This window comes from Melanerpes formicivorus, unplaced genomic scaffold (genome assembly GCF_026170545.1).
Source record: "Melanerpes formicivorus ecotype bairdi unplaced genomic scaffold, bMelFor1.0.p_v2 SCAF_12, whole genome shotgun sequence".
NCBI lineage: Eukaryota > Metazoa > Chordata > Aves > Piciformes > Picidae > Melanerpes > Melanerpes formicivorus.
This window is the reverse complement of record NW_027142364.1, coordinates 21,147,192-21,173,899: the sequence shown is the minus strand read 5'-3', so window position 1 is coordinate 21,173,899 and position 26,708 is coordinate 21,147,192. Positions and strand designations below refer to the sequence as shown.

At 46.2% G+C, this 26,708-nt stretch overlaps 1 protein-coding gene across 5 annotated transcripts in view; it reads left to right on the top strand.

Moving 5' to 3' along the window:
* Positions 1-26,708, top strand: part of OPA1 (OPA1 mitochondrial dynamin like GTPase) — a 62,301-nt gene that overhangs the window by 28,954 nt on the left and 6,639 nt on the right. For all 5 annotated transcript variants that reach the window (XM_068145649.1, XM_068145650.1, XM_068145653.1 and 2 more), the window contains 8 exons: positions 58-223; positions 1,080-1,232; positions 2,763-2,871; positions 3,736-3,815; positions 5,475-5,615; positions 8,833-8,949; positions 10,226-10,319; positions 11,535-11,645. In XM_068145649.1, coding sequence (XP_068001750.1) covers positions 58-223; positions 1,080-1,232; positions 2,763-2,871; positions 3,736-3,815; positions 5,475-5,615; positions 8,833-8,949; positions 10,226-10,319; positions 11,535-11,645 — 971 coding nt within the window. The remainder of the gene's footprint in view (positions 1-57; positions 224-1,079; positions 1,233-2,762; positions 2,872-3,735; positions 3,816-5,474; positions 5,616-8,832; positions 8,950-10,225; positions 10,320-11,534; positions 11,646-26,708) is intronic.

Sequence of the window (26,708 nt, the reverse complement as noted above, 5' to 3'; positions counted from 1 at the left end):
TGCCAGTCACCTCATATGTGTTACAGCACATCATATGTGTTACAACTTCCATTTCAGGGAGGAGATTCTTCAGAAGACTTTATGGGAAAGGGTATCTACTCATGTGATTGAGAATATATACCTTCCAGCAGCACAGACTATGAACTCAGGGACATTTAACACCACTGTAGACATCAAACTGAAGCAGTGGACTGACAAGCAACTGCCTAATAAAGCAGTAGAGGTGAGAATTTTGCTATTTTTTAAATACTTCTCAATAAAAAAATCTGTGCAAAGCCTGTTGGGATAAAAGCATAGCCCCAGAGTAGAAGGGGGGTGTCTGAAGGGCTGACTGCTGTTCATGTGACCAGCTTCCATGTCAGAAAAGGCTGGCAAGAATGGGTTGGGTTGGAAGGGACCTGCAAAGGTCGTCTAGTCCAGCCCCCCTGCAGTGAGTATCACAGTATCACTAAGGTTGGAAGAGACCTCAAAGATCATCAAGTCCAAGCTGTCACCACAGACCTCATGACTAGACCATGGCACCAAGTGCCACATCCAATCCCCTCTTGAACACCTCCAGGGATGGGGACTCCACCACCTCCCTGGGCAGCACATTCCAATGACAAATGACTCTCTCAGTGAAGAACTTTTTCCTCACCTCAAGCCTAAACTTCCCCTGGCACAGCTTGAGACTGTGTCCTCTTGTTCTGTGTCCGCTTGTTCTGAGTAGGGACATCCTCAACTACATCAGGTTGCTCAGAGCCTTGTTCAGCCTCACCTGGAATATCTCCAGGGATGGGGCCTCAACCATTGTGCTCTTCCCCTTCCCTATTAAAGACCAAAATCCACCTCCTTTTCCAAGGCTAAAGAAAGCCTTTTGTCTGAGCATACCCACACTCAGTAGATGTAAGCAAACTTAGCAGCATGACTCCTGTTACAGTAGCACAGCAAAGTTTAGGCTGGTCATAAAGTTGACTTTCCTAGTCATGGGAAAGGAAAGCAAAGGGGAAAGTCAATTTCTTGCTCTTGCCTGTTGCTTTCTGAAAGTATGACACATTGGAGTGGTCCATTTCAGTAGGCATTTTCTGCTCTCTTTCTAGGTGGCGTGGGAGACTTTGCAAGAGGAATTTTCCCGTTTCATGACGGAACAGAAAGGGAAGGAGCACGACGACATCTTCGACAAACTGAAACAAGCTGTCAAGGAGGAAACTATTAAGAGACACAAATGGAATGAGAGAGCAGAGGATAGCCTGGTATAATGTAGTGGGATTTTTGGCACTGTTGACTAAGTGCTGTGGAAAGAGTTCTACTAAAGCTGTTAGTTCAATAGCTTTGCATTCTTTTAATGTAATTATAAAGTGCTAGGGAGGTGTGTCCATCTCTTCTGTATAACAACCTGAATCAGCTGCTTCTCGATTCATTTCATTGTATTATGTTCATGAGAATCATAGAATGGTTTGGGTTGGAAGGGACCTCCACAGGTCATCTAGTCCAGGCTCCCTGCAGTCATCATGGACAACCCCAACTAGCTCAGGTTGTCCAAAGCCCTGGCAAGCCTCACCTGGAATATCTCTGGAGATGGGGCCTCAACCACCTCCCTGGGCAACCTGTTCCAGTGTTCCACCTCCCCCATGGTGCAGAACTTGTTCCTAACATCCAGTCTAATCTTACTCTTCTCTAGTTTGAAGCCATTGGTCCTTGTCCTATCACTACAGGCCTTTGTAAACTGTCCCTCTCCAGCCTTCTTGTAGGCCCCCTTCAGGTTCTGGAAAGTCTCTATTAGGTCTCCCTGGAGCCTTCTCTTCTCCAGGTTGAGCAATCACAATCGCAGCTCCCTCAGCTTGTCCTCATAGGAGAGATGTTCCAGTCCCCTGGTCATTTTTGCAGCCCTCCTCTAGACCTGCTCCATCAGGACCATGTCCTTCCTGTATTGAGGGCTAATGAGATCTAATAAATTGATTTGGTTGGTTGACAAAAGAAGTCCTCTATAATCCACTGGTTTCCCAAGGACAGCCTTGTGAGGATTGTTTGGCATCAGCACATTTGTTCTGTTAAGTATAGCCACAGAAAGCAGCAGCATTTCTGTAATCTGAAGGGATTTCAGGTTGTTTGCTATATTATTTCTTTTGTATTATTTAGGCTATAGACAAGAGTCAAATTAGAGGCACAAGAAAATAGTTTGGCAGTGCTTATAAAGGTGCCTCTTAAATAAATCCTGTGTGCCCAGTCCCAGAATCACAGAACATAAGGGATTGGAAGGGACCTCAAAAGATCATCCAATCCTATTCCCCTGCCAGAGCAGTGTCATCTAGAGCAGGTCACACAGGAACACATCCAGGCAGGTTTTGAATGTCTGCAGAGAAGGAGACTCCACAACCTCTCTGGGCAGCCTGTTGTGTCACCCTCACAGTGAAAACGTTTCTCTGCATGTGGAATTTCCTCTGCTCCAGCTTGCACCCATTGCCCCTTATCCTATCACTGGACATCACTGAGCAAAGCCTGGCTCTGTCCTCCTGACACTGCCCTGCACATCATTGTAAACATGAATGAGGTCACCTCTCAGGCTCCTTTTCCCCAAACTGAGGAGCCCCAACTCTGTGACAGTTTGGGCTGTGCCTTTAAGAAAGGATAAACTGTCACAAAGCCTAAACTGTCCCAGGCTCCCTCAGCCTTTCCTCATAAGGGAGATACTTTTGTAGACATGAAAAAACAAAATTAGAAGACCATCAGAAATCTTCTTCTCCTAATGCTCAGTGAATGATTTCTTGTGTTGTGTGTTGCAGCGAGTGATCCAGCACAACGCCCTGGAGGATCGCTCCATATCTGATAAACAGCAGTGGGATGCAGCCATTCATTTTATGGAGGAGACTCTCCAAAGTCGTCTCAAAGACAGTGAGTTGTGTGCTTGTTTTTTCTTTCCCTCTAAATCTCTGTCAATTCCTGGCTCTAGTTCACTTCACAGCCAGCTTTTGGATCAGCACCACTGTCCCAGTTTGAGGCAGATCCTCCCTTGCCTCCCCCCGGGGCAGGAACAAAAAATGAGGCTCACACAAATGGATTGAAGAAGTGATGGAAAGTTTAGATGGAAAAGCAGTGAGTGTTCTACAGAGAGCTACAAGAACAGTGACAAAAAGGATCCCAAAGCATACAGAGTCCCTTACAGCATACCCAGAAGCATCCCAGCATTTTCCTTCTCCCTCCCCACCCCCCGTTAGGCTGATCTCAGCTGGCCAGATCTGAGATTGCCCTTCCCCCTTCTCCTCCCAGCATTAGGCCTGGCCAGGCCCAAGAAGCCTTGAGATAACTCCCCTTCCATTACCAGATAGGGAACATCTCCCACAGAAGCAGCAAGGGCAGAAAGAGGAAGTGTGAAACCTTGCAGATGGATTTATAGGGAGCAGGACATTATGGGTATGAAACACACAGCTTCCTGTGTCCACCCACTGGGCTGGACACCTGGAGCGCTGGAGGTGCATCTTGTGTGGCAGCAACAAGAGGCACCCAGCCTAAACTGCCACAACCACTGAGACAGTGGTGACAGTTTCAAGTAGTACTGATACCACTAGGCACACTCAGCAAAATGCAGCCTCAGAAGCTGGTGCTCTTGCAGTGAGGCAACTGAAAGCTCAGTCTGCCATATCTAATGTTCTTAGGCATAAAATGTCCATACCTGATCTTGTACCCAAGTTTAGAACTGGAAGCTTGGCTGATTACATGTATTTTGAGTGATACTTCATATCATGTTTCCTCTTTTAGCTGAGTCTGTTATTGAAGATATGGTGGGTCCAGACTGGAAGAAAAGATGGCTGTACTGGGTAGGCCGCACCAAAGAGCAGGTAAGAGCAAGAAGGTGAATGCAAAGAATTTGTAGTTTCCTCACCTTTGGAAATCTGATCAGTACTCTGTGCATTTTAAAAAATACCAATGCTCTTCACACTTAGATGGTTAGAAATAACTTGGACAAAACCAAGCAAACAGCCCCAACCCCCCCCAGAAACTTTCCTTTTCCTGATGACTGTTTGCCGTAGAATTGTCTGTGGTGTAGTATTTATTTCTTCATACTGTAGATACAATAGTTGGTAAACTGCTTTCCATTCATCAGCTGAATGATGTCTTTGCTCTTATGCCCTTGAGGTGAGTATTAAAGTTCTTGCAGTAGAAAGAATTTAATGAAAACAGGATGGAAAATGTTCTCTCCTTTACTATCATAGAATGCTTTGGGTTGGAAGAGACTTTCAAAGGTCATCCAGTCCAACCCCCTCTGCAGTAAGCAGAGACATCCTCAACTAGATCAGGTTGCCCAGAGCTCTGTAGAGCCTCACCTTGAATATCTCCAGGGGTGGGGGCTCAATCAGCTCCCTAGGCAACCTGTTCCAGCATTCCACCACGCTCATGGTGCAGAACATGTTCTAAGCATGAAATTTCTTAGCCATTGGAATGTGCTGCCCAGGGAGGCGGTGGAGTCACCGTCCCTGGAGGTGTTCAGGAGGGGATTGGATGTGGCACTTGGTGCCATGGTGTTGGTACCTTGGTCATGAGGTGTTGGGTGACAGGTTGGACTTGATGATCTTTGAGGTCTCTTTCAACTTTATTGATCCTATGATTCTATTCTATGATTCCTGTTTGGATTTAGTTAGTCTGGTATGGCATTATCACTGGCATTGTAGTGAGCGTAGACAGCTCTATCTTCTGATTGCCTGTTCTCATTGTAACCTCTCTTCTCATTTGCTCATAGCTTTTGGAAATCTCTTCTGAGTTTAAACAGCACCTTCCATTCCAAGCACAGAGTTGAGGGAGCTGGGGTTGTTCAGCCTGGAAAAGAGGAGGCTCTGGGGAGACCTAATAATGACCTTTAAGAATTTGAAGGGGACCTACAAGGAAGCTGGAGAGGGACTTGTTTACAAAGGCCTGTAGTGATAGGATGAGGGGGAATAGAATAGAATAGAATAGAATAGACCAGGTTGGAAGAGACCTTCAAGATCATCACGTCCAACCCATCATCCAACACCACCTAATCAACTAAACCATGCAACCAAGCACCCTATCAAGTCTCCTCCTAAACACCTCCAGTGATGGTGACTCCACCACCTCCCCAGGCAGCCCATTCCAATGGGCAATGGCTTCAAACTAGAGAAGAGCAGATGCAGATTGGATGTTAGGAACAGGTTTGTTACCATGAGGGTAGTGGAACACTGGAACAGGTTGCCCAGGGAGATAGTTGAGGCTCCATCCCTGGAGATCACAGAATCACAGAATGTTAGGGGAGATATTCAAGGTGATGCTCAACAGGGCTCTGGGCAAACTGATCTAGTTGAGGATGCCCCTGCTGACTGCAGAAGGGGTTGGAGTAAATGACCTCCAGAGGTCCCTTCCAACCCAGACCATTCTATGATTCTATGAAAGGGATTTTCTCTTCTGACTTACTAAGCATGTAAACTGTGTTGGTGATCTGCAAGCCTGCAGTAATTAATTGTAAGTAATGATTCTTCTCCTAGAACATTCGTAATGAAACAAAAAATGAGCTGGAGAAGTTGATCAAACGCGATGAGGAGCACGCGGCCTACCTGGCCAACGACGAGGTGACAACGGTGAGAAAAAACCTTGAAGCAAGAGGAGTAACAGTGGACCCCTGTCTGGTAAGATGTAGGATTGCCACAAAACACATGGAAGCTCCCTGTCAACATTTGAATGTCCTTTCTAGACAGCATTCAGGAGGCTCCATAGTATAGTATCGTAGTATCATAGAATCAGTCAGGGTTGGAAGGGACCACAAGGAGCATCTAGTTCCAACCCCCCTGCCATGGGCAGGGACATCCCACACTAGATCAGCCTGGCCAGAGCCTCATCCAGCCTGGGCTTAAACACCTCCAGGGACAGGGCCCCAACCACCTCCCTGGACAACACATTCCAGGGCTTCACCACTCTCATGGGGAAGAACTTCCTCCTCACCTCCAGCCTGAATCTCCCCACCTCCAGCTTCATTCCATTCCCCCTAGTCCTATCACTACCTGAAATCCTGAGCAGTCCCTCCCCAGCCTTCCTGTAGCCCCCTTCAGATACTGGAAGGCCACTATGAGGTCACCTCTGAGCCTTCTCTTCTCCAGACTGCACAGCCCCAACTCCTTCAGTCTGTGCTCATAGGAGTGGTGCTCCAGCCCTCTGCTCATCCTCCTGGCCCTTCTCTGGACACCTTCCAGCACCTCCACATCCCTCTTGTCATAGGGGCTCCAGAACTGGAGGCAGTGCTCCAGGTGGGGTCTCCCCAGAGCTGAGCAGAGGGGGAGAATCACCTCCCTTGCCCTGCTGGCCACACTTCTCCTGATGCAGCCCAGGATCTGATTGGCTTTGCGGGCTGCAAGTGCACACTGAGAGCTCCTGTTGAGCTTTTTATCCACCAGCACCTGCAAGTCTCTCTCCTCAGGGCTGCTTTCCAGCCAGTCACTGTTCCATCTGAACACTGAGTTTGTCATCCAGGTGTCTCCAAAGGGATCAGTAAACTGCTTGCACGCAGTTGACAGATTTCTGTTGGCTGTCAGGCAAATGCAGTACAACACTTTGGAATCTGTCACTTTAGGCTGAAACTGGAATCTGCTGAACAGATTTTCCTGCCTGCATTATAAGAAAACTTGGTTTAAAATTCCTGTTCAGGTGTTACAACATGGAGTCAAGGCATTTGTGAGCAAGATAGGATAAAAAAATGCTGATCATTCCTAAGCTGTGTGTGCAGTTTGGAGTTTAAGGCTATCTGGAACACAGGGAAATTATGTTAAAATACTTGGCAAAGGCAGTATTTTTTTGAGTGCCCTAAGGGTTAACATGTTGTATGCTTCAAATGTGCTGGGAAATGATTTATCTGATTGCAGTGTAAGGCTTTTAACCATGATTGAGGGGATTGGATGTGGCACTTGGTGCCATGGTTTAGTCATGGGGTCTGTGGTGGCAGGTTGGATTTGGTTGATCTTTGAGGTCTCTTCCCACCTTGGTTCTGTGATTCTGTGATAATTAGGTCTTTTATTTAATGAAATGCAAGATTTAAAATAAATGAGAATTCAAACATTAGTAAGTGTTAGATGCAGAGTTCCCTCAGCAGTGCTTTATTTTCTGCAAGAACTTTGGCTACCTTTTCAACATGAATGCCTGTTCTTACTCAAGGTGGAAGAACTATTGAAGTACCTGCTGCTTTTTTCACAGAATATATCTGGTTGTGAGAGACCTCAAAGATCATCCAGTCCAATCTTCAACCCAATATTGAAGGGCAACACTAAGCCATGTCCTTAAACCCCAGATCCACACAGCTCTTGAGCTCCTTCAGGGATGGTGACTCCACCACTGGCCTGGGCAGACAATTCCAATGTTTGAGAACCCTTTTAGTGAAGTAATGTTTCCTAATATCCAGCCTAAACCTCCCCTGGTGCAGCTTGAAACCATTTCCTCTTGTCCTGTCAGCACTTTACCATACCTTTGTGTAAAGGTCAGACCATTGGTCCATGTCCTCTACACAAGGCAAAGAAGGCAAACTGAGTTTCTCCTCTATCTAAGCAATTGAGGGTTGTTGTAATTCTCTGTGGAGTGGGGTTTTTGAGTGATATTTATATACATACTTATTTAGAATAACTGGAGCATGCTGGCTTACCAGTTGGATCTAATGATCTCTGAGGTCTTTTCCAGCCTTAGTGATTCTATGGTGAATATACTTAAGCAAGAAAAGTTACCAGTGTTTGCTTACAAAAGAGCCATTCAATATTTCTTTCTGCTTTAATCTGAAGAGAAGACTGAGATGGGATCTATAAATGTCTGAGGGATGGGGGTCAAGTGGAGGGGTCCAAGCTCTTTTTGGTGGTGCACAGTAATAAGACAAGGAGCAATGGATACAAACTTGAACACAGTTGATTTCACCTCAGTGTGAGGAGAAACTTCTGTACAGTGAGGGTGACAGAGCCCTGGAGCAGGCTGCCCAGAGAGGTTGTGGAGTCTCCTTCTCTAGACACATTCAAAACCCACCTGGATGCATTCCTGTGCAGACTACCTTAAGTGATCCTGCTCTGGGAGGGGGGCTGGACTGGATGATCTCTGGAGGTGCCTTCCACACCTCTGATGTTCTGTGATTCTGATTTAATTTTTAAATTAATGAGTACCTCTCAAAAATGTGTTCTCAGTGTTAATGCAAAGATTACATCATGCCAAGATCAGAACAATTTGGCCTCTTTTGTGGCATGTAATTCTAAGGTCACCTCGGAGCCTTCTTTCCTCCGGGCTGTTCAGTCTGGAGAAGAGAAGGCTCCCAGGTGACCTCATTGTGGCCTTCCAGGATCTGAAGGGGGCTACAAGAAGGTTGGGGAGGGACTGCTCAGCATCTCAGGTAGTGATAGGACTAGGGGGAATGGAATGAAGCTGGAGATGGGGAGATTCAGACTGGATGTGAGGAAGAAGTTCTTCCCCATGAGAGTGGTGAAGCCCTGGAATGGGTTGTCCAGGGAGGTGGTTGGGGCCCTGTCCCTGGAGGTGTTTAAGCCCAGGCTGGATGAGGCTCTGGGCAGCCTGATCTAGTGTGGGGTGTCCCTGCCCATGGCAGGGGGATTGGAACTAGATGATCCTTGTGGTCCCTTCCAACCCTGACTGATTCTATGTAATTGAAATATATTTGGGCTGCAGAGTTTCTTTTGAAGCATTCAGTCATGTCATGAGCTTGGGAGAGGAGATCTTTAAATTGACAATCATCTGTAACCTTTGCCACATGTAACAAACACATTAATCATATCCCAGCTGCATATTTAAGTGCTGAGAAATACATAAGTACATATAAATAGTGAGTGTGTGTATTTATTTAGTCAAACTGAAGTATTCTGTTCCTAGATTAAAGACACATGGCACCAAATTTACAGAAGATACTTCCTGAAGACTGCCCTGAACCACTGCAATCTCTGTCGAAGAGGTTTCTATTATTATCAGAGGCATTTTGTGGACTCAGAGGTAAATTGAAGAACAGATGGACACTTGAGTTTTGCCTTGGTACTTCCATCTCAGTTGCAAAAATGAAGTCTGTAAATACTCTAAAGTAGCCTAACCTTTCATCTCTATCCTTTACCTTGAGATAGGTGGTGATTTTAGGTATGTTTTATGTGAGGCTTGTAACTGATGGATTGATACATACTAATAGATAACATTACCATTAGGTATCAGCCATTGCTTAGACATTGATAAGTAAGAGAGGTTTATTGGAAATACAATGTATTGTATCATTGTATCAATGTACAGCTATTGATCCCTTCTTCTTATCCATTTCTCCCCTTTCCCCATTGATATTTATTTGCCACACTGATGCAAACAACTAAGAAAGCATGAAGTAAGAGATTCTTATGGGATATGTCTGGTGTAGAATTGGCTGCAGTTAATACCTGGAGCCATATGTGATCAACAGAAAGCTAAACTAAAATACCACTGTGGAGCTTAGAAACAAATCTTTTCAGTGCCTTCCTAGTCTTGTAAACCCAGGCTTGTTCAATAAATGGCAGTATGCACCAAGCTGCACAAAGGAAAGAATAGATAGGGTTGGGTTTTTTTACCACTACATTTCCAATAAAACCCAATTTGCTGGAAAGAGAGCTCCTCACTTTCTGTGGAGTTTTGTTTCTCTTTCTAATGAGGAGCAGTGATCCCCATGGAGCTAGAAATCTTTACTAGTGTAGGAATACCTGTAACAGGTAAGAGTGTGACATTATAGGGTCTATAGAGAATAGAGAATATTTAGCCTGCAATTCCTGATGGTCTCATTTTAAGGTCTCCTAGCATGAATTTAGTGTTCCCTCCTGCCACCTTTGCAGTTGCAGAAACTCTCCCTCCTGTCCTTAACAGATACAGCCCTTGGCCCACCATTGTCTTTACAAGCAGGGAGTCACAACGTGGGCTTCAGCTGTGGTCTTTCAGTATGTTTGCCATGAACAAGTGTGGTGTTTCAGTGAGCAGGAGATCATGCTTGTTAGCCTGCATGTAGTGTGTGCACATTGTTTTTTCCATGATAGCTCATGATAAGACTGCTGTTGAAAATGGTAGGTGTGCAGGCTCTGCAGCGTGCTGAGCTGGGCTGGCACAGATCTCAAGGAGTACTTTTGGCAAGTTTGCTTGTTGCTTACAGCAGTTGTGCAAGCTCAGGAGTTTACAACTGCCACTTAAAGTGTCAAAAGATTCCTGTCAGCATAGGATGTTCCCTGCATGTTGGAGGTCTGACACTGCACCTTCCCCCTTTCAGCTGGAATGCAATGACATTGTCCTCTTCTGGCGGATCCAGAGGATGCTGGCAATTACAGCCAACACCCTGAGGCAGCAGCTCACTAACACTGAAGGTAAGGCTCTTCCTCTAGCTGTGTGTTCCTTTCATGCTGAGCATGGCTGGCAGATTTCATTTTTGTGGTCTTGATTGGGTAATTAGAAGATTTAAATAGAACTTGCTGTTCTGTTTACATTAGAAGATTTGATGTCAGTAGGATGTCGAATAGCTAAGACACTCTCCTGTTTCAAATGTTATCAGCTTGCAGCAGGCCAATTGCCAGTCTGTCTTTGCAAGCAGAACACATTTCAATAAACAGTGACCCTTTTTTTGTGTGTGTTTTTTTGCCATCAGGTCAGTCTGGCTGCAGATTTGATTTTCAAAATGTTTGGTCTAAGAAATAAATCCTAGTGGATTATTTAAAGCCATGAAAAACCTGCTGGAGAACTCCTAGGCAAGTTTATACCACAGCAGCTTCCCTCTATGCAGCAATAGGCTAGTGCCAGGGTGCAACTACTAGTAATGACCCTTTCAAATCATTCTCAACCTTGCTTGTTGAAGAAGGTGCAGGAAAAATCTTTGAACTTGCCATGGGATGCAAGTTACCCTCCATGGAGAGGAAATTGGCCCTACAAGTAGAAAATGAGATCCTGTTGCTTGTAACACCTACCTCATTGACAGCTGTTGGGCTGAAGCTTAGGAAGATTCAGTAGGAGGCACTCCCTCTAAGTATGAAGGGCAGGGATCTCGATGTTAAGATGGACATAATACCACTTTAATGCACTTGTAATTCCTCTTGGCCTTGTATATGCAAAGCCTCTCTGTGTCATCAGCCCTTCAACACCACACTGCTCTCATCAACTTTTTGTCCCATCCTTCACCTTCATTCATCTGATGAGGGTGATGTTGATAGGGAAAGTAACTGTTGAGGAGGAGGCAGCAAGGATGCTTACAGTAAAAGATTAGTTGGGCACTCAGTTCCACAGAGGAAACTGCTGAGTTTAGTAGACAAAGCAGTCTACAGATACCTGTATCTCCTTCCTAAAAAGGCATCCAATAATAATTTAAACTGGGGAGAAAATATCCTGTGGAATTTAAGCAGCTTTCTCAATGTTCCTGTCTTAGTGTCCCTCGGTGTTCAGAAGGTTGCCTTTTCTCCAACCAGGTCAGTTAGCCTGGGATCACATCCTGTCTGCCACAGAACTTACCAAATTTATTCCTTAGGTCGTTACAGGTGCCAGAGTTTTACCACTGGCTGGGTTTTGGTGATTTGGTTTGGGGTTTCTTGCAGTAAGGCGCTTGGAGAAGAATGTGAAGGAAGTGCTTGAAGATTTTGCTGAGGACAATGAGAAAAAGGTGACGCTCCTAACTGGCAAGAGGGTCCAGCTGGCAGAGGATCTCAGTAAGTACTTGCCCTGTGGTGGTTTGGACCTAGCTTGAAAGGAAGCAAATTCAGGCTGCTGTCCTTGAGAACACTTAATGTGATGTGGGTTGTTTGTGTGCTAGCATTGTATTGCTGTCACAGGTGGAACTTTCTGACATGCTTAGATCTTACTGATTCAAAGGCAGGCATGGGTAGCATACTGGGATCAAACAATTGGTGTATTGAATGCATCATCCTGTGCTTGCATAGGGCCTTGGGGGAGCACCATCTCCAGTGGACCTCGAGGCACAGGAAGGGAATAAATCTCTCACTCCTGACTCTGCTGGATCGTTAGACTGTGTGCTGAAGAGAGCTGAGGATGCTTGGTGGATAACTTTGGTCTGGAGAAGGGCAACAAGTCTGGTGGGAGGTCTCAAGCATGGGCCCTGTGGGGGGAGGCTGGAGTAGCTGGAGTTGTTTGGCCTGGAGAGGAGGAGGCTCAGGGGAGACCTTCGTGCTCTCTACAACTACCTGAGGGGAGGTTGTAGACAGGTGGGGGCTGGTCTCTTCTCCCAGGCACCCAGCGGCAGAACAGGAGAACATGGTCTCGGGCTGTGCCAGGGGAGGTTTGGGCTTGAGGTGAGGAGAAAGATCTTCACAGAGAGAGAGAGTGGTTAGCCATTGGGATGTGCTGCCCAGGGAGGTGGTGGAGTCCCCATCCCTGGAGGTGTTCAAGAGGGGATTGGATGTGGCACTTGGCGCCATGGTTTAGTGATGAGGTCTGTGGTGACAGGTTGGACTTGGTGATCTTTGAGGTCTCTTCCAACTATGGTGGTTCTGTGAGGTCAAATTAGTGGTAGCCTGCAGAGTGGGATAGAGATACTTGATGAGTTAGTTATCTCCTTTTGTTAGTGAGCACTGCTGCTTGCTTTCTTACTCCAATAGCAGGCGTTGGGGTTTTGTTTCTTTTTTCCTGAGCAAATACTGTATCAAGTGAGACTTGGTGGGTTTGGGTTGTCCTTCTAAATGGTCTGTGTTTCAAAAGAAAGTAAAGGAGCAATAACAAACACATGTTGGAGTTAATCTTTGTTTTGCACCGAAATTGACTTGGAATCTCTGCATTGTTGATTTTGCTTGGCAGCAGCAGCAGCAGTGAGCTCTCCTTTCAAAGCAGCAACGGCCAGGATTATTACTTTGTAAACTAAGACTTGAGCTGTCAGAGCAGCCTGGCTGTGTGTTTGCAATCCTAGGTATCTGCACATTAGTGTGTCTGCAGATATATAAAGTCTGTAGTGTGCATTTCATAAGTCACTGTGCAGTGAAAACCCCACTGCATTTCTTGAGGTTCAGGAGGTCACAGATGCCACACACATCATTCTGAGCAAGTCCTCTGCTGCTCAGGACAAAATGGTGTATGATGGCTTTTATTGTACCTATGGGAAGACTTTAGAACCTCCACTGCTGAGGTCTGTAGTCAAATCAGCAATGTTCTCTCGACATTCTGGATGCTTTTATTGCTAAGTGGTTAACATTTTCATGGGCAAATGGCAGTGGAACATCTCCCTACTGAGGACAGGCTGAGGGAACTGGGTCTCTTTAGCCTGGAGAAGAGGAGACTGAGGGGTGACCTCGTTCATGTTTATAGATGTGAGCAGTGAGTGTCCGGAGGACAGAGCCAAGCTCTTCTTGGTGATGTCCAATGACAAGGGGCAGTGGGTGCAAGCTGGAGCAGAGGAGGTTCCATGTGAACATAAGCAAAAACTTTTTCACTGTGAGGGTGACAAAACACTGAAGGTGCTGCCCAGAGAGCTTGTGGAGTCTCCTTCTCTGCAGACATTAAAACCCATCTGGATGTGTTCCTGTATGATCTGCTCTAGGTGAGGCTGCCCTGGCAGGGGCTTGGACTGGATGATCTTTCAAGATCTCTTCCAAGCCCACACCTGTGATTCTATGCAGAAGGGATTTCTTTACCTTTCCCTTTGTGAATAATGCTTTGCTGTGGTGCAGGGGGGGGTTGTGCTCCTGAGACACTTTGATACCATAGAGCACTGAACTCTCACAGCTGGCTACAGAAGTAATTTCCTTTTTGGAGCAGTTAGTGGTGGTCAAGGCTCTGCTCAGGGCAAAAAAGTTGTCACACCCACCACACACATTCAGTGTAACTATTTGTGCCTTAATTAGGCATGTAATGGAGGGGTTCTCCTGAGTCATGAAGTCCAGTCTCACTCTGTTCCAGGCAGCTGTGTTTATATAACCCAGCCATTCCTGCATCTTGATCTCCATCTCTAAATCAGTTAGCTTGCTGGGGCTCCCTATTCACAGTGCAGATGTGTTCCAGGATGTCATTCTTCTGATGCTTACAAGCAGTCTTCTATTTCCAGGCTAAATTTGTAAATATGGGGCCATGATTTGCTTCCTGGTTGGAAAGTGTTCTTGCAAATCTAAATTGTTTATATACCTGAGGTTGGGACACTTCCTCTTGAGGCTGATGATACAGCAGCACTCTCTCACTTGTGTTGCATCAGTCTTGTAATGCTGAATCCCTTCAAATAGTTTGCTCTTTCTTCAGGAGAGAGGTTAGTGTCAAACTGTTTCTAACATGGATGACCCAGTCTCATAAAGAGAGCTCACAGAAGACTCAACACCACCTGTTATTACAGGATTTAATCTGTCCTCTGTAGCCTTGAACAGTATCTTAACCCTGATGAACCCATGTGAATGATGAATGTCCCTTAATGTCCTTTAGGCCCTGAGTCTTGCTGCCTCTTTGTTTCCTTCTCAGGTTTCATTATAGATATTTTACTATTGTGTCCAGTCCTGGGCCCCTCAGTTCAAGAAGGACCTTGGGGAACTTCTTGAAAGTGTCCAGTGCAGAGCCACAGAGATGCTGAAGGCAGTGGAACATCTCCCTGCTGAGGAGAGGCTGAGGGAGCTGAGGGCTCTTTAGCTTGGAGCAAAGGAGCCTGAGGGGTGACCTCATTCATGGTGATAAAGATGTGCAGGGCAGTGTCAGGAGGACAGAGCCAGGCTCTAATGACAAGGGGCAGTGGGTGCAAGCTGGAGCAGAGGAGGTTCCATGTGAACATAAGGAAAAGCTTTTTCACTGTGAGAGTGACAAAACACTGAAGGTGCTGCCCAGAGAGGCTGTGGAGTCTTCTTCTCTGCAGACATTCAAAACTCACCTGGATGTGTTCCTGTGTGACCTGCTCTAGGTGATCCTGCTCTGGCAGGGGGCTTGGACTGGATGATCTTTCGAGGTCCCTTCCAACCCCTAACATTCTGTCATAAAGGCCCTAGAACTAGAGACTGTCTGAGACAAAGGATCATAAGACACCAAAAGAGGCCTAGAAGAAGAGAAATAGCCCCACTGGGGCAAGTGGCCTGTAAAATGTCCCAAAATGCCATCAGTCTATGAGAACACTGAGAAGGGCCCACGGTCAGTGCAGCCCAGTGTCAAGCCCCTGGCACCAAACAGGCCTGGGTGCATAGGGAACAGCATAAGAATAGGTTAAACATCCAGTTGGACTGGCCTGGTGTGCACTCTCAGCACCTGACAGTCTGTGCTTCCAAGATTTCCTGATCCTGAGGTACCATCTTGGTGATTAATAGCCACTCCTAGACTATTGCTTTCCCTTGCTCTGAATTTCTCCTAACTGCTTTTTGAACTCATGTAAACTTTGGCATCTGCAACATCCTGTGGCAATTAGTTCCAGAGTTTAACTACACAGTGTGTGAAAAACTACTTCCTTTTGTTTGCTCTTGAGCCACCTGCCAGTTTCATTTGGGTCTCCTGAGTTCTTGCCCTGTGCAAAGCATTCAGTAACCTTTCCCTATTGGCTTTTTGTGCCACTCAGGACTTCATAGATATTTGTGTTACTACATTTGTTCCTCTTCTTGCTGGCTTGAAAAGTTCTCATCTCTGGAGTTGCTCCTTGTGTGAACATTGTTTTATAGCTTCAGTCAGCCTTGCCACTCTGGAACACCTCCAGGGATGGGGACTCCACCACCTCCCTGGGCAGCACATTCCAATGGCTAACAACTCTCTGGGAAGAACTTTCTCCTCACCTCCAGCCTAAACTTCCCCTGGTGCAGCTTGAGACTGTGTCCTCTTGTTCTGGTGCTGGGTGCCTGGGAGAAGAGACCAACCCCCACCTGGCTACAACCTCCCTTCAGGTAGTTGTAGAGAGCAATGAGGTCACCCCTGAGCCTCCTCTTCTCCAGGCTAAGCAACCCCAGCTCCCTCAGCCTCTCCTCACAGGGCTGTGCTCAAGGCCTCTCCCCAGCCTTGTTGCCCTTCTCTTAGCCTGCCTTTGACTTGAAACTCCCATTCCATACAACTTTAATTTTCAGTGAAATGATATTTTTTATATACTGTGTGCTAGGTTCTGTAAGAAGAGAAATGGGGTAGAAGCTGTTGAAAGTACAGTGGTAAACTTGAATATTTTAAATGGAGAATTTCCCCTCATAAAACTGCCTCTTGGCAGGACTGCCCTGCTTGAATTGCATTTGTGGCTGAAGGGAAAAATCCTGCATGCCTGCAGCTGCTGCAGGGTCCTTATGATGGCAATGAATGCTGAAGTGGATTGCTTATATAGAAAAGGCAGAAAGGCAATTTGCTGAAGCCACAGCTGCCCCAGTACTGTATCTTTATAATTGTATTTTTATGTATTGAGTAATACTTTTCCTCCTCTTTCTCTCCTCTCCTTCCCTCCCCTCCTCTTTCTCTCCTCTCCTTCCCTCCCCTCCTCTTTCTCTCCTTCCCTCCCCTCCTCTTTCTCTCCTTTCCTGCCCTCCCCTCCTCTTTCTCTCCTTTCCTGCCCTCCCCTCCTCTTTCTCTCCTTTCCTGCTCTCCCCTCCTCTTTCTCTCCTTTCCTGCCCTCCCCTCCTCTTTCTCTCCTTTCCTGCCCTCCCCTCCTCTTTCTCTCCTTTCCTGCCCTCCCCTCCTCTTTCTCTCCTTTCCTGCCCTCCCCTCCTCTTTCTCTCCTTTCCTGCCCTCCCCTCCTCTTTCTCTCCTTTCCTGCCCTCCCCTCCTCTTTCTCTCCTTCCCTGCCCTCCCCTCCTCTTTCTCTCCTTCCCTCCCCTCCTCTTTCTCTCCTTCCCTCCCCTCCTCTTTCTCTCCTTCCTTCCCCTCCTCTTTCTCTCCTTCCTTCCCCTCCTCTTTCTCTCCTGCCCTCCCCTCCTCTTTCTCTCCTTTCCTGCCCTCCCCTCCTCTTTCTCTCCTTTCCTGCCCTCCCCTCCTCTTTCTCTCCTTTCCTGCCCTCCCCTCCTCTTTCTCTCCTCTCCTTCCCTCCCCTCCTCTTTCTCTCCTCTCCTTCCCTCCCCTCCTCCTTCTCTCCTCTCCTTCCCTCCCCTCCTCTTTCTCTCCTCTCCTTCCCTCCCCTCCTCTTTCTCTCCTCTCCTTCCCTCCCCTCCTCTTTCTCTCCTCTCCTTCCCTCCCCTCCTCTTTCTCTCCTCTCCTTCCCTCCCCTCCACGTCTCTTCTTTGTTGGTAATATTAAGCTCCTAGTGAAGGACTTCCCAGAACTACCAGCCTCTTTCCCAAATTCTGCTCTGTGGGATTTGCTCTTTTCCTGTAAGGGGCCAAAGCAAACCTCCTCAGTAGTTTGAATTCTCTGCAGTCAGCAGGCTGCTATCCAGCTTTCCAACACAAGATGGCAATGAGTGGCCTTTGTCGGAGGAGTGAGGAGGACGAGCATGCAGCAGAGCTGGTGCCAAGCCTTCTGCCTCTGATTACTTTTTCTTGCTTTTCGATGCATAAGCACAGCTTGTGCAGTGGACCTTGGTGTCTTGGATGTCAGTTTTTCCCCTCTGTGGGGAATGTGCATTTGCTAAGCCTTGTCCTGCTTCTTTTCCACTCTTTTTGTTTGTTTGTAGGACATACAAATGATGAAGATTGTAGAGGATGGTTATTTTTGCTCAGTTCACACAGAATCAAAGAATCACAGAATGTTAGGGGTTGGAAGGGACCTCAAAAGTTCATCCAGGCCAACCCCCTGCCAGAGCCCTATCACTTAGGGCAGGTCACACAGGAACACATCCAGGTGGGTTTTGAATGTCTGCAGAGAAGGAGACTCCACAACCTTTCTGGGCAGCACCTTCCAGTGTTTTGTCACTCTCACAGTGAAAAAGTTTTCCCTTATGCTCACATGGAACCTCCTTTGCTCCAGCTTGCACCCACTGCCCCTTGTCCTGTCACTGAGCAGAGCCTGGCTCTGTCCTCCTGACACTGCCCTGCACATCTTTATCACCATGAATGAGGTCACCCCTGAGGCTCCTCTGCTCCAAGCTAAAGAGCCCTCAGCTCCCTCAGCCTCTCCTGAGCAGGGAGATGTTCCACTGCCTGCAGCATCTTTGTTGCTCTGCACTGGACACTTTCAAGCAGTTACACATTTGTCATTAGCAGCTGCATTGAAAGTATTCCTTTGGTAAGCTTTGGTACTAAAGACCTATTGTGAGTCGTTTGCCGTTGGAATGTGCTGCCCAGGAAGGTGGTGGAGTCCTTATTGCTGTCTACAACTACCTGAGGGGAGGTTGTAGACAGCTGGGGGCTGGTCTCTTCTCCCAGGCACCCAGCGGCAGAACAGGAGGACATGGTCTCGGGCTGTGCCAGGGGAGGTTTGGCCTTGAGGTGAGGAGAAAGATCTTCCCAGAGAGAGTTGTTAGCCATTGGAATGTGCTGCCCAGGGAGGTGCTGGAGTCCCCATCCCTGGAGGTGTTCAAGAGGGGATTGGATGTGGCACTTGGTGCCGTGGTTTAGTCATGAGGTCTGTGGTGACAGGTTGGACTGGATGATCTTTGAGGTCTCTTCCAATCTTGGTGATTCTGTGATCTGAATGCTTTAATAACATCAGAAAGGAAATGGCATCTTCCAGTGTCTTATGCTAAACCTAAGCTAGATATATCCATGCTGCAGTAGCATTTCAAATGTGCTAGGGGGTGCACATGTATATTGAATACACCAAGGTGAATCCTGGTTTCCAGCAGTAGCTTTGCCATTGACTTCACTGGAGCATCAATTTCACAAACCCCAAAGACATAAAGGTTCTCTATCTTCATTTCTTTCTTCTCCTGTATTCCTTTTAAACAGCTAAACTGTGAACGTTGCAAAGGCAGCTTTTATGTGCACAGGATAAACACAGCTAAGGATAGTACATGCAAAGTATCTTACTTATAGTCATAGAATTGTTGGGGTTGGAAAAGACTTCAAGGATCAGCCAGTTCCAACCCCCCTGCCATGGGCAGGGACACCTCACACTGCAGCAGGTTGCTCACAGCCACATCCAGCCTGGCTGCAAACACCTCCAGGGATGAAGCTTCCACCACCTCCCTGGGCAACCTGTGCCAGTGTCTAACTTCTTCCTCACATCCAATCTGAATCTACCCATTTCTAGGTTGTTTTTTTTTCCATTCCCCCCAGTTCTGTCACTTCCTGACGCCCTCAAAAATCCCTCCCCAGCTCTCTTGTAGCCCCCTGCAGATACTGGAAGGCCACAAGAAGGTCTCCTGGGAGCCTTCTCTTCTCTATACTGAACAGCTCCAACTCTCTCAGTCTGTCTTCATAGAAGAGGTGCTTCAGCTGCCTGATAATCCTCCTGGCCCTTCTCTGGACACTTTCCAGCACATGCAGATCCTTCTTGTAATAGGGGCTCCTACTTAATAAGGGTCAGCAAAGTACTCATCCAATATCCTCTTTCCTCTCAAGTTAAGAAAGGAAAAGAAACACCAGAACTTCACCAAATTATAAGCAAAGCTGTGTGCACTGGCACAAGGAGAGTCATTGGCAGGAGATGGGATGGGACTTGTGGAATAGAATAGAATAGAATAGACCAGACCAGGTTGGAAGAGACCTTCAAGATCATCAAGTGCAATCTATCATCCAACACCACCTAATCAACTAAACTATGGCACCAAGCACCTCATCAAGTCCCCTCCTAAACACCTCCAGTGATGGTGACTCCACCACCTCCCTGGGCAGCCCATTCCAATGGGCAATCACTCTCTCTGTGTAGAATTTCTTCCTCACCTCCAGACTAAACCTCCCCTGGCACAGCTTGAGACTGTGTCCTCCTGTTCTGGTGCTGGGTGCCTGGGAGAAGAGACCAACCTCCACCTGGCTACAGCCTCCCTTTAGGTAGTTGTAGAGAGCAAAAAGGTCTCCCCTGAGCCTCTTCTTCTCCAGGCTAAGCACCCCCAGCTCCCTCAGCCTCTCCTCACAGGGCTGTGCTCCAGACCCCTCCCCAGCTTTGTTGCCCTTCTCTGGACACCTTCCAGCGTCTCAACCTCCTTCCTAAACTGAGTGGCCCAGAACCAGACACAGGACTCAAGGTGTGGCCTAACCAGTGCTGAGCACAGGGGCAGAAGCTTCATCCTGCAATTACTAGATAGGAATGTGAAGGGCTTGGCCTCCAAGCTCATTGGTCAGTAATACTGCCAGCTGTACAGGTGTCATGCATGGGCTAGCTGAGACTTCTTCCTGTACAAAAGCTGCTCAAAACTTGGGAGGAGTTAGCCCTTGCATGAAGAAAGGAGAGCTTGGGATCGTTTCTTTGAATTCTGCCATACACTTGTAAGGTATAAAATACAACAGCTTGCAGAACTTCACTGCTGCTTTATAACATTAAACCAGTTTGAAACTGAAGAAACCAGTGCTACCCTAAAATGCTTTCAAGTTTAATACCTAAAGTCATTGCTCTAAAGTCACTGCATTAAATTCTTCCCTTCTGTTTTTTTCTCACATTGAATCCATTAGTGCTGGAGGTAAACCTTTAGCAGACTTTGAGCATGAAGGGTTTCATATGTATGCATATAATAAACTTGCCATTTTAATGGAGTTAGAAACTAATCTTAGCCAAGGTTGATGCTTCCATATGCAGGTTGCTGACTCAGGAGCTGGAGTTTGGCTAAGCTGAGTGGGCTCTTTTGTGTCTGCTGTGTGGAACAACCTGATTTAAATCCTGGCTGGTCTCTTTTTTTTGTTATGCATTTATGCAAAGTTGGGGATGAAGTCTCTCAGCAGTACTTTGCAGATGATTGCTTGCTCTGGCCACTTTTTTGGGGGTTTCTTTCATAGCTGTTAGCTGCAGAACTAAATTGTTGTGTGAAACTAATCCTTTGTGGTCATTGCAGTAGCCTTGAGCTGACTGTCAACACCATTTTGATTTGACCTCTGTCCTACATGGCCTTGTTGATTACTTGTGCTCCCTAAAATCATGCTCTGACTTGGCTTTCCAAAGTCTTTGCTTCCATTTTCTCCCTTTACTAGGTTCAACTCTTTGAGAAGGTCACAGCATTTTGTAGCAGGCAGAGCTCAGCTGGGAGGGAAAGATCATCTCTCAAACAAGCAGATCTTAGTCTGAATACAGTACTCGAGGTGTGGCCTCACCAGTGCCACCAGGGGACAATAACAACACACCATTTCTAATCCAAGCCAGGATGCCATTGGCTCTCTTGGCCACCTGGGCACACTGCTGGCTCATATTCAGCTGCATTCCCAGGTCCCTTTCTGCCAGGCAGCTTTCCAGCCACACTACCTTTGAACAAGAGCAAGCCAATGGCAATGTATTCTGTTATCTTTAGTAGGGTTCCTGACTTTCTGAGCTCCTTTTGTGGTAGAATGCAAATTTTTGGCTTTGCATGATTATCATGATTTTAATCCCACAGAGATTATTGAATTAAGCCAAGCAAGTGTGCTTTGACATGAAAGACACTGCTTGAATGTTTACATTGGGGGCTGGGGGGAGGGCTTTCTTCTTCTGGGAGTTTTGGGGCAGCTGCACAAAAGTAATGAATTAAAAGCAGAAGAATGTGTAAGACAGTCTGTGTCAAAGTGCAGATAAGGTAGTTCCTGCTTTGTGTCATGGCAGAAAGTGCTTTAAAAAGCTGCATCTTCTCAGAGGGGGAAGTAATCCTCAAGGGAGAACATACATCACTTGTAAACCTCCTGTGATGGAGTGATGGTTTACTTAACTTAAGAATCCCAGCTGACCAAAGTCTGCCTGCTGTGATTTCTTAAAGTTATTGATGAAGAGTTAGGCACTGATGTCCAGGTTCTGAAACCAGGCTCCTTACAAAGTTCAGCACATTTGTCATTGACTCAGCGAAGCCTATCACTTAAAGCTGACACTGAAAACCAATGATGAACTGCTACAGGAGTAGTGACAGATTTAGTGCCTGTTAATCTTACCCTAGACCTGTGTCTCTTGTACTTGAGGGTCATTCTGATGTTGTCTTCCAAATTTAGAGGGTTTTTTCCCCTTACATTTCCTCAATGAGGCCAGGATCAAAACATCTGATTGGATGCTATTTTCTTGCTGGTGCTGGTTGCTTGTGAGGTTAGCCATTAATGACAACTGAAATCAGTTCCTCTGGTGGGGAGACTGCTGTTTGTGTGAGTGCAGGCTTTGAAACTGTCCAGGTATGGTTTTGTTCTGAACTAGTGTGGGCAAAGTGTGGAATGCAGCATTGACATGCCCAAAAGCTGGAGAGGTCAGGGTGCTGGATGTTGCCCATTGTTAATGTTGCAGTGGACTCCACTTTGCTTCTAGTCTCTATAAAAACAAAAATACTTTCAGCTAGGAACGATGATAACTGACAATAAAAACAAAAGAAGGAGCTGGTGTTCTTCAGGGCATCATGACTTAAGTTTGTGACTGTCAAAAATCCAGTTGGTTGGTATGATCTGAAATAAAAATGCTCACAGTTGTTTTAGAGAGTCTTTCATGTGAAGCCCCTGCTCTGGCAGTGGGGGTGGCCTGGATTATCTTTCAAGGTCCCTTCCAACCCCTAATATTCTGTGATTTTGACTGGAGAATCAACAGATCTCAGGAAACAGATACAGATATATCTCATTTCAGCCTTAAGGTTACAGTAGCCTGTATAGGAATAATCTACCTTGATTGCTGTGTGCTGTATGTGTCCTTGCTCCCTAACAAGCAGTTTTGGTTTGTTTCACTTTTCACTATTTCCCCCCAAAACAACAAGCATCATGTTCTGATTCACTCTAGATTAATGGTTTGGTTTTGAAATGCAGTCTGTCAGTGTCCATAAGCTGGTTCAGGGTGTGAGCCTGCTTTGTCATTCTGCCCCTTCTAGTCTCTGATGTGACTGCTGTCTGTGGAGGCTTATCAGTACCAGAGAACATTTACTTTCTGCTTCACTCAGAGAGCACAGACCTCTAAGACATGGAGATCTTTTGAGGACCACTTAGAGGTGTTGGGTGACAGGTTGGACTTGATGATCTCTGAGGTCTTTTCCAACCTTATTGATTCTATGATTCTAGAAGTGCAGTAAGCAGATTGAGTTTGAATTTAGAACCTAAGGTAGAGAGAAAAGACCGAAAGGTGTTGGTCCTACCTTGCTGTGCAGGCATCATGACTCTCAATCTTTCAGCTTAATAGGGACTGATAATCATTTGTACAATGAGCTAACTTTAATGACAGTGTAGAAGTGTAAAACACTACTTGGTGACTTCGCATCATAATTTGGTTTCACATCACACTCACTTTCTGCTCTGCAGACAAGTGAGGCTCTTGTGTAACAGCCTGTAGAAACATAGCTGGCCTGAAGTCTACATAGCTGTGCTTCAGCCCTCCATTCTCATGTGCTCTGTCAGAGACAGAAAGGTTGCTGCTTGCCAGCCTGAGGAGCCCTGGAGACCACTCCATGAAACACAGCTTCTCTTCTGCTGGACTGAGGAGGGGGGGAATGTGTCGCTGAAGCTGTTTCATAAAGCCACAGAGGTCTTGCTTGTGAGTCTGGGCCGGCTGCAGTTCAAGACACTGATTGATTAGTAACCTGCAATTTCATCAGCACAATGCACAGTTCCTGTTTCTGGTGCTAAAAAAGCATTAGCAATGCTAAAATAACATTCTAATGCTCAAAGCCCTGTAATAATAGCTGGGGTGTTTTCTGACTAGCTCTCTTTGCTGTCTGATCATCTTTAGTCTGAAGTAAAGCTGGTGCCTGAAACACAGGCAGCTGATAGCCTTCCCCAGATGTGATGTGCAGGGGTTAATAATCAATATATCAATCATTGCAATAGAAGTGACTTCAGTGAATGACAACTGTGATGATTATTTTTTTTTTCCCTGTCTAAAATTACTTCTTAAGGCTAAGATTTTATGTTTCTACAGCAGGCTAAATCCTGCTTTAGAGAAGGATTCACCTACAAAGACAAAATGCACACTGTATATACGTGTCTTTGAAAGAAACAGGCTCCTTGGGGCTTTCTCCCATTAATGCCATGCAAAAGGAGATATTTTGTGTACCAGATCACCAGCAGGCAGTTGCTGAGGAACTCATACCCATGAAACTGTTGGAGACTTTAATAGTGATACTAAAATAACATGTTTAGTGCCTGGTCTTCTTCTAGGGTGAAAAAGAACTCTTTCTGAGAGGACACTGAAATATTATCTTCATCTATTTAATAATGAAAGCATCTCACCTGGACAGTTAAAGGATGTCCCTGGCCTCCTTGCTGCCTGTCTGCAACTGGTAACTGGAGCACAACTATTCTAGCTGCTGTTCAGATTAAAATACTTCTTATTTCAGGGTGGCAAAGGGACTTAAAGCAAGTAGAGGATCATAGAATCAATAAGGTTGGAAAAGACCTTAAAGGTCATCAAGTCCAACCTGTCACCCAACACCTCATGACTACTAAACCATGGCTCCAAGTGCCACATCCAGTCCTCTCTTGAACACTTCCAGGGATGGGGACTCCACCACCTCCCTGGGCAGCTCATTCCAATGGCTAACAACTCTCTCTGGGAAGAACTTTCTCCTCACCTCGAGTCTAACCTTCCCCTGGTACAGCTTGAGACTGTGTCCTCTTGTTCTGGTGCTGGCTGCCTGGGAGAAGAGACCAACCCCCTCCTGGCTACAACCTCCCTTCAGGTAGTTGTAGAGAGCAATGAGGTCTCCCCTGAGCCTCCTCTTCTCCAGGCTAAAGAAGTCAGTAGCTCTGGTGAATATAATGATGTATGCCTAGCTCCACATACCTGGGAAAGGAAGCCTCATTTATAAGTGTATTTACAATACTGGTGTGTCATAATTATCCTGTGAGTGTACTTTGGAGTCAGAATTCCTGGGAAGCACTCGATGAAGCTGGCAGAGTGACCCAGAGGTGAGAAACATTTGTGTAACAGCAGAGGAGAGCTCCTGTGATGGCAGCATCATCCAGTCTAACTGCTGGCACCTCAAGAGCATGCTAGCTGCTTTCTGCAAGCTTGCATTTTAAAGGCAGAACACTTTTTAATGATTTATGGATGTACTACATGAGCTGCTCTAAATTCCATTTAAACTTTTCCAGGGTTCTGCAGCGCTTTTATTACACTAATGAGCTGATTGTTTAAGAGTCCCTCACGTGGTTCATCCTCCTGCCCAGGCTTGTTTTGTTCTGTGTTCTTCTTTTACAAATAAAGAAACTTTTAGCTGCTGCAACTGGTGACAAACCAATATTTATAGCAGTTTGACAGCAGGATGAGGAACAGCGTTTGTCTTTGTAACAGCTTCAAGAAAAGGCCTTCCCAGCACCCAGCCATGCAGTTACAATCTTGACCTCTTTCTTATGCTGGGAGCATGCATACAGCAGACAAGCAGCACCTCCCACGTGTTTTCTTGACCCTTTGACTGTCCATTCACTTCCCATCTGTTTTGCAGCCTTAAAGGAACAGAGGGGGCCTTCTACTCATAAATCTGTCTTTAGTGCTGATAAATGATGGTCTGTCTCTTTAAGGGCAGCCTGGGTGGTTTTGCTGTACCCCTCCCATTCCCACCCCCCCTCTTTCTTGCCCTCCTCAAAACTTTATCTTTCCTCTTGGCCTCATCCAGAGGAAAACACGGCCTGTGAAGGAGGGGAAACTGGCAAAACCCCGTGCTGGGTAGTGTCAGAGGTTTCTCAGAGATTCAGCAGGAGATGACCTTGCAGCAGTCAGTAAATGACGGTAGCCCTTGGGCTGCGGTTGTGTGGGACATGAGGAAGCACGTTGGTGCAGGGCTTGAGCTGCGGGTGGAAAGTCTGCTTGCTGGGAGCTGGGAGCATGCTCCCTTACATTGTTTCCAGAAGTAGTAAAGCTTGGCCCTTAGAACATCCAGGCATGTGATACAGAAGGCTGAGCTCTGAGGAGGTGATTTCCGCCTGCTGCCCTTCTCCACCCAGCTGTTCGCAGGGGGCTGCCTTCAGCTGTCTCAGGTAGCCCTAAGCTAAACTTCAGCTTGCAACAGGAAACTGTGGAGCAGCGATGCCAGTTTTTAATGGTGTGCTTCTGGGCATTCTGATGAGATCTGACTAGAGACTGGGCTTTCCTTTTTGCCAGAGGAAAGATGATGCATTCAGAGCTGTAAATTCGACATTTCTGTGCCTCTAGGGTTAATTAACCGTAGCACAGCAAGCAGTGAGAATGGTTATAGACAAGGAAGAGATTAAGAAAGGAAGGGGGGGGGGGAAAGGACTACAGTCTAAAGCACAAACCAGAGCAAAAGGAGTAATAACTATGAGCTTTCAAATATCAAAGCCATTTAAACATGAGTTGGAGGCAGAAATCACTTTCATGTAGAACTGGAGGATTTATAACCAGATATTAGCTCTTTGTTTTCCTTGATTGTTTCATACTAGAAGTTTCATCAGAGTTAAAGATGAATCTGTGTCCAGAAGGATTTTACAGTATTTCTTGACCTTGCAACCTCAGAAGCATAAGCAAGAGGGATTTGGGGGGAAAATAACCTAAAAAAACCCTTTTGCTTGCTGTTCAGACCACGGTTGAAAGCAAGCAGTGAGGTACTCTGCTTTTGTCATTGGTGTTTAATGTTATTTTGATACTTTTTTGGCCTCCCCTCAGGAGATGTGTTTGCCAGCTTCCTTTAGCAGTCTGATTTGTGCAGTGATCCCTCAGCTTCTGCAGTTAGATCCCTGAGCTTATCTGCTAATGAAGGCAGCAGTCAGTAAGCAGGACTGAGTATTTCAGAGGGTTCTCTTCTCAGCAGTTCATGAAATCAGGAAAAGCAAACTTTACCTCTTGCTGCATCTTTCTGTGTTCACAGTATATTCAAATCCTCATTACAGATCAATTAGTCTGGGTTTGAGGCTTTTAGATTTAGGATCAGGGGA